The 13224-nt window shown below is 39.6% G+C and overlaps 1 protein-coding gene across 1 annotated transcript in view; it reads left to right on the top strand.

Annotated features, from left to right (window-relative positions):
• Positions 1 to 13224, top strand: part of slco5a1b (solute carrier organic anion transporter family member 5A1b) — a gene marked incomplete in the record, with an annotated part of 195945 nt that overhangs the window by 32592 nt on the left and 150129 nt on the right. The window contains 4 exon segments of the mRNA XM_035671467.1: positions 981 to 1371; positions 2368 to 2679; positions 3267 to 3307; positions 6788 to 7146. Of these exon segments, the coding sequence (XP_035527360.1) occupies positions 981 to 1371; positions 2368 to 2679; positions 3267 to 3307; positions 6788 to 7146 (1103 nt within the window).

Below are 13224 nucleotides of genomic sequence, written 5' to 3'. Positions count from 1 at the left end.
TACTATAAGCCGCATTGCATGATGGTTCGGACTGACTACTGGACTGGCAGTTGTAGTGCAGGGAACAGCAGAGTGAAGTGAAGCTGCTCGGGCAGGATGACTGTGCCTTTGTACCTCAGAAACATACTCTTTCTGCATTCACATGCACAACAGCATCTCTGCTCATTATTTCAGGACCGTGTTTCAGTTTCAGACAACGAGCAGGTGGGATGTTTGTCTTGTTCCCAGAATTTGCATAAAGTACAGTTCTGTCACACACACTCCTAGACACCAGCTTTGTATCTCTGTTTTTTTATTATTTCTATGATTCCTTTTTTTGGCAGTAGACAGCAGAGAGATGACAGGAAACGAGAGAGAGAGATGGAGAGAGAAACCAGGGTTGCAATTCATAATTCATTCATAATTCTTTTTATTAAATATCTAAATTTTGCCTTTGAATGTTCTTGTTGATACAGTACATTATTTTTTTCTCCAAAGCAACTTCAATCTTCCCCATGCGCATTCTGTACAGTTCAGTGCAGTCGGAGCAACTGGTGGTTGTCTTTCTCGAAGACACTACAACATGGAGGAGCTAGGACCACCAACCCAACCCACTCTAACAGCTTCAGCTGGCTTTAAGGCTGCTTTCTTGGCCACCATAGAAAAATACATTAAAAAATATTTTATTTGAAAATTCTTTAATTAAAAAACATAAAACCACCGTGTTGTTCATACTAAACATGCACAATACACAATAATAATCATAAACACTCAAGTATGCATTAAAAATCCCCCAGAAATTCCCATTTATTGTTATTTTATTGGATTTTGGTGCCAATACATACAAATTCTGACTAACATTGAAATACTATTATCATGTGCGGCACATTCCTCAGGAGCAGATTAGAAGACGTTAGTTAGGACATAATAATCCCATTACTCCACAGTTCTGTTTACTGTTAACTCATTGTGATTATGTGTACTCTTGTTGACTCTTTCAGAGTGACCGTTTCCAGTCAGGCATCCCGGCAGACTTCTATCGCTCCAAGGCCCAGACATCAGCTCAGAGGTCGTCTCCCTCCAGCTTTTCTTCTCTTTCTTCTTTCCTACCTCTGCAGAAGCAGCAGAGACCTCCGGCCGACCAGCTCCTGGCCACGCAGGCTGAGGGAGACCTTCTCCTCAGCACCCTGAGGCAGTATCTCTCTGGGCATCTGTCGCTGCACCGCGGGGGCATGGGCCCCGAGGAGCAAGAGGCCCCCGCATCCCGCCTGAGGCCTTACAGCAACGGAATAGAAAACTCTGGGCTCAAAAAAGAGACCTCAAAACCCAGGCTTCTAAAGATGGGAAGAACTCAAGGGGCTTCAGTCAAGGACCCGCTTACGTCTGTGGATGGTACGTGTTCTAAGGGGGCACCAGGAGGGGTTTTAGCATCAGAGAATCATGAGGGTGTTTACTGACTCAAAGAGCTTCACTGTAGGGTGTGTCATTCACTTTCAAGGCTGTCTAATAATCCACAATCACATACAAACACATCTTTCATCCTTAAGCTGTGTAACTTTCAGTGCTGGAAAGCACAGAGAGGGTGTGGACTCTGTGGTTGGTGGCATTGTTGTATTAGATCGTTATAATATCAGAGATTATAAACTACGATGTCAGAAAATCTAATTCAGGAGAAAAACAGTAATCACCGACAACATGAAAAGGTTGTTTATTTCATTTTAAAGGTTGCAGTGCAGCTGGTTGAGAGCTCAATCAGTGCTATGTCTTATAAAACAGGAGCATGCTGTGAATTTAAAGTAGTGATAAACACTGTATTGTGCCAAAGTCCCACAAAGTCGTAATACAAGTCAAGTAAAGCTGCTAAAAGCAACTGCAACCATGCTAACAGCAAGTATCAGTAGTATAAATTATTGGACAGAACTGGATCTCTGAAATTAAGCCAATACGTAAGTGTCTTAAACTTGCACTGTACATTTAATAACTGTTCTGGGGCTTTCAATCATGTCACACATCCTCCTCAACAGATGTAGTTTTTATTTTTATGGACATTGTAGATTTTAAACCTCCATTTTCCTCACATTTAAACCTGCAGTTACTGACTGTTTTGGCCACACATCACCTTTGAAGTTAACTTTGTTTTAGCTCTGTTTTTGGTCTCTTCCACCTCCTGAGGGCTTTAAAGTGCTCCACTATGTTCGCTAGCTAGATGCTAACTTTGGTGCTGAGCAGGAAGTGTACAATGGGTTTTTAGAAAACTTGAAAACAGCCGACTGCTGCAACTAAAACTCCATTATGAGGGCTATGAGAGCGAACCACAACAGTAAAGTTGGAGCCAGACAGATAAACAATGAGCTAGAATCTCACTATCTAACTCCGCGTCTCCTCCAGAGAGATTCATCGAGAAGGTTTTGAAGAACGTGGGAAGGCAACACGTGGACGTTGACGGCCTGACGCCTCAGGACTTGGACCAGCTGTCCCGCCTCATAGCTGATGCTCTGCAGGTGGTCGACCGGGACCAGGGACGGAACAGGGGCCTCGCCCGGGTCAGACCTGGACCGAGAGACCTGAGCGGAGAGCTGAGGGAGAGGGAGGAAGAAGAGGAGCAGGTTGCCAGGGATGAGGAAGAGGAAAAGTTGCTGGAGAGCGCTCCGACACTGAAACCACAGGAGAGCACTCCTGTGGTGCCAGCAGCTCTTCAAGGTGATTTTATACTGATTCCTTTTTTGTTTTTACACAATTAAAGTATCGAGCAAAAGCTGGAGAGCGAGTCGGCGGTACATATATAATTGTGTTGGTGGGATTGAACAAAAGAAAGAGTGCAACATAAAAAAAATCAATGTAAACATAAATAAGCGTCCTGTTTTGCTCGGTATAAACACAGCTGGTTTTAATGGTCTGCACTGAGACCACTCAAACTAAAAATGTTGACACTACAGGTAAGATTGTTCAACAAATAGCTTAAATATGGCTGAAAATAATGGAGACAGGGTCAGGGGCGAGGCTCACTGATGCAGTGAAGGCTGGTCCGTGTGGTCAGATCCAACGCTTCCATGGTCCATGCCTGTAAATAGATTATTACTGCAGATTGTCTGATATTTATTCTGTGTTTAGTAAAGACAAAAATAACTGTTTCAACCTAAATTACTACAGGAGAGAAAATTCAGTCAAATGTTAAAGAACAAGGAATTCCTTAAAATGTGGAAATCTTTCATCGAAGAACGTCTCCTGTTCTTCTCTCTGCCGAACATGCAAATGTATTAATACACCGACTGTCTTTCCCCCGACAGAGCGCCACACGGATACAGAGCAGCGTGATGTGAAAGACGAGGTAAGCGTTCAGATTGTGGTAAGAAAAAGCAGTTATGTAATTTTGTGCATGAAGGAGGAAGTGAATCAATATCAGTGAGTTTCTATAGCAGAAACTCACTGATATAGCTATAGTACATCAGGTGTAGTTTTCATAAGGAACAGATGAGACTTTTTAAGCTACTTGTCACAAAGATATAATGGCCAAATAATAAACATTTTTTAATTGTTATAATACTAATAAATCTAATAATACTGCTACTTTAACATAAAAAATAAAATCCCCAAATGTGTGGTACATTTGGAAAATAATGAACACCAGTACTTCTAAAGCAACTGGAGGAAAGTTTATTTGTATAAGACCTTTAAACAACCAGGCAGTTTTAAGTGCTTTACATAAGACATTAAAAAAAAACATTACGAAAAGAAACACAAGGCAATATAAAAAGACACATTTGACGATTTAGGAGTAAAATAAAATAGAAGGTAAAAATAAGCCAAAGTATAGTCAATTATTGCAGTGTGAAATATTAACACTCATAAAAACAAGTTTGTCAGTGAGTTATCAGAACTTATTCACCGCTTTTGTTGTCTGATCTTCGTCAGGTACTTTTAGAAGAGGTAAAAATCATTCAGATTGTAAACTAGGAACAAACGACACCTTGGCTGGTCTGAGGCTGCACTTTGGTTCATTTCACAGCATTTCATAGCATTAAAATGTATAAGGTGATAAACTGAGCTATATCATATGATTTAGCTATATTTCGCTAAGCTGCAAATGACTCTTATCCCCACAGATACAAGGTTTTGACAATGAATGAGTGTTCATTTTGATTTAGTTGTTGTCTTTTGATGAAAATGTGTATTGATTTTAGTCTCATTTCTGTCATGCATTTAAAATGTGTATGTCCTTTTAGCATTCTGAAACTACAGCCGTCCAGTTCTCTGTATAAACTCTGAGCCGCTTCTCTCCATCTTTCCTACTCAACTGCTGTTAGCGTTAGGGTTAGCACACAGAAACTGAGTCTCTCACCTGTTCATTAACCTGTTCAACGTCAGTTAATGTAGCGATATGATTCTAGTGTGCACCTAGAGGAAGATTTTTATGGCTGACTGCCGACATTAAACTTGTAACTTACTCATTCCTCCTGTTTGCAACGCATTAAAATGAACTGTACGTCCACCGCACTCGATAATGTCACATTAGCTCACCTTTTGATAAATGTCAGTGAGCTGCCTGCAGGGTTTCTGTGTCTCATCTGTGTTGTTGCTGCTTTTTGTCTCATTTTCACTGGATTGTGGGTAGTTTCTGTGAAGAGCCGGTACCATCAGATAACATTACAGTCAGCGTTATTCAGTGCAAGATGCTTCTTGTTAATGGAAGTGCAACAGGTCAAGCAGCTAAATCAAATCCTGAACAAGGGATTTTTTGGGGCGTTAGAGGAAATTGTTTTGATAATCAGGAGCTTCAGGTCACAGTGTCGATTCCACAGGTCTGCTTGTAGCAAAAAAAAGTTATAGTCATAGTTTTCTTGATGAAATGAACAGTAAAATAGATGTTGAGTGAATGCCATAGGCAACATCGAGAGTTACTAAGCTGTAACATACATTGTTTATTGAGACTAAGATATAATAGCAGTCTGAATTTGTGCTGTTACCTTGGGATTGGAAACAACAGGCTCTTGCTCAAGAGATAAATATTGCACTCATTATTGTGTACTCACTAGCAACAGCAACAGGTCTCCTACTGAAGCTACAAGCTTCAATAGACCAGATCCTGGGGAACTTTTCACATATTAATTGAAGGACAAATACAAATAAAACTTCAATGTTTCATGTTTCTGATTGTTTCCGATGCTGTTTGTATCTTTGGGTTTGTTGTGCACTCTCTCTCCTTTTTCTGCTGGTTTTCAGCTGGTTGAAAGGTCTCTATTATATATTAAAGGTCTCTAATATTGTGGAGAAAATTAGATTTGTAGATGCTCGTAGAAGTTTAATCAAAGTAAGTTTTTGACTCAGGTAGCGCTGTAGCTATGCTGGCTTTTGGATCTTGACAAGACGAGCAATTACCCTGAAGCCAGCAGCGAGGGGATAATAGCATATTATAATCCTATTCAGTATAAACTCTGACAGGTTGGCTGTTCTTGGATTCAGGGCAATTATTTCCTCATGCTTGTAGCTGCAGATCGCCAACACACTGACATCACCACCAGTTCAATTTAAGCTGTTAGACAAAAGATCTTGATTGAACAATGTCTCATTACTCAAGTCTGATGTCTGTCATTATAGAGGTCTACCACAGACTAATTAAGCACAGGAATGTGTTCAAAGTCCTCAGATTTGAATAATTTGCCATGACATTGAGTTATTTGGAGGTTTTAACTTCACCTGCCAATGACTGAGTATTAAACTTGTGTTCATTTAGAAAATTCACCTCTATATTCAATTCAGACAGTGTCGTGAGTGGAAAGGGCTGCAAGTAAAGATTATACATTGATCAGTCTTTGTTATTTAAATAACAAATGTCAGTTGCAAGTTACAAGAACACAAAGGTAGAAGTGTCAGTTGTTAGCTTGAAATGGCAGAAGTTCTTCTTCTGGCTAGCTAGCTAACAGCTCTTGATAAACTAATACAAATACATAAATTGTATTTATAAAGTACAAAGAAAAGCTAGAGAGTGTAAATGGGGTCTAATTTAATTTGTTTTCACTTATTCTGTGTCATTAGACCTCTGTTCAGGTTGGAGGTGAGCAGATCTACAGTATGCTGGGAACTACATGATGACACAGATAAAGGTGTAGTGTAGTTGTCCCATCCTGCTGTCAAAAAATGACTTCAGTTAAACTTTAAAAACCAAAGGTCCGAACTTCATGATTATAATTTTCTGCATTATGTCCATAAACCGTTACATAACATATCATATGCCGTCTACTAACCAAAGCATGTGACCCTCTCTGATGTGCTATGTTCAGCGTCATTGATAGAAAACCTGAAAAGAATTAGGGTACCAGCACTTTATTTTGTCCAGTTCATGCACTGGTCAGTGGATCATTTCCAGTTCCCAGTGGTTCTGTGTTGCTAGTAGCGTAGTTTTGCTGCTCTAGCTCAACTCAGTTAATGTTTCTTTACAGTTATTCGCGTCAGCTTGATCTATATTTCATTTTCAATAAAAGTGACGACGTGTCACTCCCGTCTGTTATGCAGGCAGCCGTGGTGGTGCTGCTTTTTTGTTTTACAGTTTTGTTTTGCAATTCGGTTATATAATCAAATTCTGAGTATTGGTTGACAGGTGCAACAAGACACCAATCAACACACCCACACAGTCCTGCAGAGAGGTCTAATCAGGCTCAGTAAGTGAAAGCAGCTCAGGGGGAAGATGTGTTGAGGCTTTCGAGGTCTTAATGGACCTCAGTAGTCACCTGAATTCTGCACATGGTCAGAAACCGTTAAGGTGGCAGTTTGAAGTCATCTCACAATATTTTATTCTATTTGTTCTTTTCAGAGTGGAAACCTCTTCACCAAACTTCTCGCCTACCTGGACAAAACTTCCTTCGACGCCTCTCCCTCAGCAAGAAATCGGAACGACCTCTCAGCCGGAGGTCAGCAGGTGGGTCTGGAAAACGTCCAGAGTCGGACCAGCGAGGCAGCGGTGAAGGTGCAGAAGAAGGACGCCACCCAGTCTGTGGAGGAGGTGTCGGAGGTGGAGGGCTGGATCAAGGAGGTGGCCCCCCCTCCTGCCTCGCTTGTGTACGACAAACCGCACAAGAAGACGATGCACGTTCCCGAACTTCAGCTGGACGTCAAAGCCGGCAGGAAGAAGGCCGACGATGACGTCTTCGGCTACGTCATCACCGACACAGAGTGAGTAGGAAGCCACTGACGTACGCCGATCTTTGGCATTCGGGACCCGCAGTTTCTTGTTGCTCACACACCAACACACATTACACTCACATATTATAATAATATTTTAACTACTGTACTATAAGATATTAGCAACACCTATCAAAATAAAAGACAGTTCAACAGGACCACAAACCACAGCCTCCAAAATGATCCTAAAGTTAAAACAACAGAAGTGAGATCAATAAATATTTTCCACTTTTTATAATGATTACTTACAAACAGTGTTAGGTTAGTTACTCAAAAAATGTATTTATTACTGATTAGTCTTTTAAAAAGTAATATATTGATTTACTTATCACTTACTGACAACAGTAATTAGTTACACTACTAGTTATGTTACTTTTCTGCTAAACAAAATTGGTAACTGTGTATTTTTCAGTTTTGTTTGTTAAAATCAAAGTAATCATTTATCCACTCACTTGATCCAGTGGCTGTGTGTGTAATCAGATCAGATCAGAGCTGTTGTGTCTGTAACAGATGAACGCTGACATCTCGAGTTTGATGAATTCAGTGTGAGTGACAAACGAAAACTCATTTAAATATAATTATAAACTTCACAAAGGTGAAGGTTTTCTTACCCAGTCGCCTCAAAATGTGCACAAATGTTGTGTTAAAGTGCAGATTTGTTTCTGCTGTACTGTCTGTCTGTAGCAATGCATTTCCTTTGCTCTTTGTTTTCAACCCTCCACAGTAACAACTTATATTTGATGTTTTGTCACAGTAATGGAGGCAGGAAATGTGTTTTCACAAATGCACCGCAAATACAAATCTCTTTCTTTGTCATCGCTCTAAAGGAAAAATATAGTTTTTCATACATCACAAAACAGGTGAACTTCGTACTGAGCATGTTGATGTCAAATATTACCCAGGATGCAACAAGAGGACACTGCAGGTCATCTCTTTTCCTTCATTCTCATTCACACCAAGGTCAGAGTAATTTTCACATTGATTTCTCTGCTCCTCACTTTGAGATTGAAGACCTTTTTTAGAAATGGTTGCTGTGGTGTTTGGTTTAGAAACGTCTTCATCTTTTAGCTGCTACAGGTGTATTTCAGACTCAAGGCCTTTGTGGCACGACACTTTCTATTCTCTCCTTCCTCCCTGTTGCTTGTCATTCAGGACGACGCTATAGAGACATCTTTTCACCAATAGTTGGTTGTCGAAGTCACATCGGGGCTTCAATATGTCGAATGATGGAAAGCTTTTCACCAGCCCAGTGTGCGGTCAATTTTGTTTCAAGTGTTTTTTTTCCTTGAACCTTCTTTACATCTCTGAAGGCTTTTTCCTGCAGATCATTATGGTATAAATGAGCAACATCGTGGTCTTCAAAAGCTGTATTTAGTCAGCTATAAAGCTGCTGTACAGTGTATCATCGCAGTACTTAGAATCAAACAGAAGTCAGAACATTGAACCAGCAGCCTCAACAGCATGAAAACAAAGCTTCTATTTTGTCATTTATTTAGATAAATGACAAACTAGTTGGTTTGTGTGTATAAAAGGTGACTTCCAGACATGAAACTGTTGAAATTAAGCAGGAAATTCAATGTATTTTAGGGAACAGGGATGTCACAACATCAGAAATGTAGTCGTTGATAAACTACTGTAAAATTCCACGATCAAATTTAATATCTGCTGATACCGACTCCTGATCCAAGTATTTTACTTAATACAGCTGATTAGCTCTGCATTGTATTAAGGAAATAGGCCATAAAAGAGCCCGACAACCCCTCTCTGTATCCTTTTTTTTTGTGGTCTTGTCACCGTCTGGAGGGATTTTCTTTGTGTCCTGACACCTGCAGTGTTTGTTGCTTCGGTGCAGCTTTTGCTTGAATTACCTGAAGGAACTGTAGTCTGCAAAAGTTTAGGCATATTTTCTCCTTTCTGACACTGCAGTACTTCAGAGAGCATCAGGGGTCATGATAAAAGTGTAAGCACAAACGGTGGATTAAATGAGCCATGCAGATTCCAGGACTTATCCAGAAACTCCTTCACTGTGTGAGCAGAAGACGCTGCAAATGTTTGAGTATTTCATTGGTTTTTACAATAATGTGGAGGCCAATAGGAATCTGTCCACTAAAATGAGCCTGTTGCAATGCCATTAATCAGCTTTAACCATGAATATTTGCGACTTCAGTCCAGTGATTGGAGGCCTGTCGTACCATAGCAGTTAACATTTTTGCATTAATACTTTCAATAACCTAAAGTTGGTGAAGCAGTGAGGGCTATAAGCTTCATCTCCAAAGGAATATATTGTTTAAAAAATGGTTAATATGGAAGCTTTGTTAGAGCAAACAAGAAGCAGATTTTCCTGGAAATACTTCAGCAGGATACTCAGGAAGTGTTACAGCAGTTCTGAGAGCAATCTACAGCTACTTTGAGGTACAACTTCTGTAACTTTATGAAACAGACTCGGGGCCTGTGTTGCTCTGATCCTATGTGAGCAGCTGGAAAGTTTAAGATGTCCTCAGTCACTTTTGCACCGCAGATGTCAGCGTGTCCGGCAGATTCCTCTATAACCCTTTACAGCGACGCTTTAAAGTGCCTCTTGACATTTCTGTGAGATTGCTGAACTTCAAAAGAACACCGAATCTCTCCTCGAGAGAACGAAGTGCAGCATCAACCACAACATGGAAGAATGCCACTCCAAGACTTCGCAATGCACCAGAAAGTTAATAAGAGGCTAATAAAATAAATGATACAAAGCTTCTTCTGTACGAGAATGGTCTCAACATTCACATCTTTTCACCAATAGTTGGGTGTTTGTTTTAGCCTTTTTGCTGTGTGGAAGACACATCCGACAGCAGTGGAGCTGCACGGAGTGCTTGTTTACCTGGTTGACCTGGTAAAAATGTCATACTGCACTGCACTACACACCAAAGGTTTGGCAGCCTTTCAGCAAGAGCGTGCGTCAGAGGACTTGTCTCCAGCTTCCACAAGAGAATCTGTAATTTGTGCTGCTGGGTACCTGACTGCGCAATCTCTCTCTCCTCAATGTCATGCTGTGATCTGACAGGAAGGTCAACAGGATTCTTCAAAATTGTCTAGCCTCTTAATAAAAGTTTTAACATATGTGTAGATCAAATAATCTAACAAGATCTCTCAGTGTCTTTTCCATCTCCTGACGACAACAAGAGGAACATGAACCAGAATACATTTGAGTTCTCTCTATCTGAAACACCGTAGTCTGTAGTACTTTTATTGAAGTTAAATGATAAATGAAGGAGGGTGGGGATAAACAAAACAACTAAAATGCATAGATTTAAAATAGGATAATTCAAAAATTAAGATTAGATAAAGTGAGTCCTTCACTGTTTCTACACTGTAATGCTATAAGTTACTTTTACTCAAAATTGTAATGTATGTAATCTGTTTCAACAATTTTTTTAAGTAACACAAACTTAATTTTGTAAGTTCTTGATTATGCACTTTTTACTAGGTATTTTGTTTTGAAAGTAAAAATATAAATTAGTCACTTTGACTTAAAATTATTGAAGCTACTTGATCACTTTTAACTTTGAAAAAAAGGTGAAAACAAAGACGCTGTGTTGATTTTGATGTTTAAAACTTCCAATGAAGATAAAGCTGTTATATTTATTAGCTATCACATTCATTGTTAAAGTATGATGACTGTTGGTAGGAAACACAAGTGACCTATGGTGTCAGAGCTACGTGCTTTCAGCCATCCACCCTGAATTCTACAATAAGACAGCGGTGGTCTAACAATGTCAGTCCACTTCCTGGAGTCTCTGCTGGTTGTAATGACAAGACTCCAGGTAGATACCAGGGCTGGCACAGAAATAATTCGGCACATAGCCCCAAGAAAAAGCACTGCATGTTGTTTTTACACAAGATGTAACTTTTTAATTAGCAACATTTCGACGCACTGCTGTATGGATTTTTTATTTTTTTTTACTTAAAATGGCTGCTGGCTTCATATTCAGCCTACAGATATGGTATCAATCTTCTCGTCTAACTCAGCAAAACAATTATATTTCCCAAAATAACTTTTCTATAACAGCTACCAGTCAGAAAATAGTATATTTGTGGCCATGATATATTTTTTGTCTGATAAACTCCTGAAAATATGACACTTAATTATTTTGTTTAATGAAATGGTTTGTAATGTACATTATGACTCCTCAATTTATTATTTCTAACAAGAAAATAAACGTGGTTAGCTCCACAGACAGTTCAACGTCAGAATACACACAGGGTTAAGCTTTATATTTGATAAATCGTAGCTTGAAGTGAGACATGAAGGATTTCCAGTTGTCTTTTTCTTGCGGTGATAGAAATAAAAATACCTGCATCAGGACAGATTGGAAGCAAAGTTCTGACATTTTGGCGGAGTGGCAGAGGTGAAGGCTGATAGCAGGAACCTCCTGGTGGTTTCAGCACATCACCGAGGAGGAGGAGGAGGAGGAGGAGGAGGGGGAGGAAGAAGACAGGGTGATTCATCACAGCTGGAGGAAAACACCTGCTCCCCAACACACACGTACATGTGGGCATTGCAGACACACTTTTTTTAAGGATCTTTTAACCCTTCAACCTATAAATGCTTTTCCCCTGTTGTTTCCCATCCCACACACAAACACACCTAATGTAAATCATCATGCACATCACTGTAGTGATTTACATAAAAAAAAAAAACTATTTAGAACAATGGAACACCTGTAATGTTCCTTTATAATCTCCCAATAAGTACAGTATGTTTAATTAAACATATTATGACCGGATCTGAATACCAACTGCTGCAGTTTTTAATGGATTTCACTCCATAATTAGCTTGGTTAATAAAGAGGCAGTGCAGGGTAAATGGCAGAATGGCTGTTTTATCTTTATGTTGTTTGTACTTCCTGATGTCAATAATAAACTATGATTATGTAAAAAACAAAACATTATATAAAAAACATTTATCCACAATTCAGCATTTTCTCTCCAATTTTTAAACACGATTTAAGTCCAAAGCTCTAAATACTATTGGGTAACTAATTTTATACATGATTGAAATGACTACAGTAGATGTGATGCTGAAGTTCACCTTTAATTTACCTGTAATGTGTAACAAATTTAAAGTGCTGTCCTCAAAGAGTTTCTGCATGTATCCTGGTTCTTATTCCTATGGGGAGAATTTTAAATTCATTGGCTCTTACTGGTGGTATTCTCCTCAGTCAACTTTATTGGTTATTAGATTTAGGTACGACAGGTGCCCCTTCTTCTTTTTCTTTTGCCCCCGTGGATTCTCCAGTGTATGTTAGTGTGGAAGGATCGCTGGAGAAGCTGGAGCGCAGGAGATGTCTTTGATGTTGGAAAAAAATTTCCTTTTTGTTCGCCAAAAAAAACCTCCTGGCTTTCCTATTACTACATCCAACAATCCTCTCCTCGGGCTCTCCTTTCCCCAAAGAAAATGAATCCAATTCTTGTTTGACGGCCTGCAGAACCTGACTGATAATGTGGCTGAACTCTAACAGGAGACCCAGAAGAGAGGCAGCGTTGGTTGTTCGAACGCGTAAAATTCTGTTCATATTTTGTTGACAAGCAACGTCCTTGGAGTCACATGAATTGTTTTTTTGAAACAACTTATTTGCTTGTGACACTGAAATGGGTGATGCTGGAAACTCGGTGATGCAGAAATTTGTGGATTTAAAGGTACGCCTACCTTATTATGTTTGCACTCATCAGGGTAGTTTAGTTGCAGTTGATTTGGTGCAGATGTTTTGGTATAAAAAACACTACAGCCATGCAGCTCTGTGAGGCTGCTAACATCAGCCTGCTAACATTCTCACAATGACAATGCTAACATGTTTATATTCAGTGTCTAAACCATCTTTTCTCGTTTAGAGTGTTAACATGCTAACATTTGCTAATAGACCTTTTCACAGCAGCCATTTTGACATGAAATAGTAGGGTAAACGCAGTGATGTCACCAGTGATACTAATTAAGGCTCCATTCCATTTAGTGTAGCAGAGCCTCTCTAGAGAGCCAACATCATGGCATAGCAGCCCTCTAATTCTCTCTGACCTGTCTATTAGATC

The sequence above is a fragment of the Morone saxatilis genome, unplaced genomic scaffold (genome assembly GCF_004916995.1).
Source record: "Morone saxatilis isolate NCDOM2014 unplaced genomic scaffold, NCSU_SB_2.0 Contig23, whole genome shotgun sequence".
Classification (NCBI taxonomy): domain Eukaryota; kingdom Metazoa; phylum Chordata; class Actinopteri; family Moronidae; genus Morone; species Morone saxatilis.
Note: the sequence above shows the minus strand (reverse complement) of the source record. Positions and strands in the feature narration are given on the sequence as shown.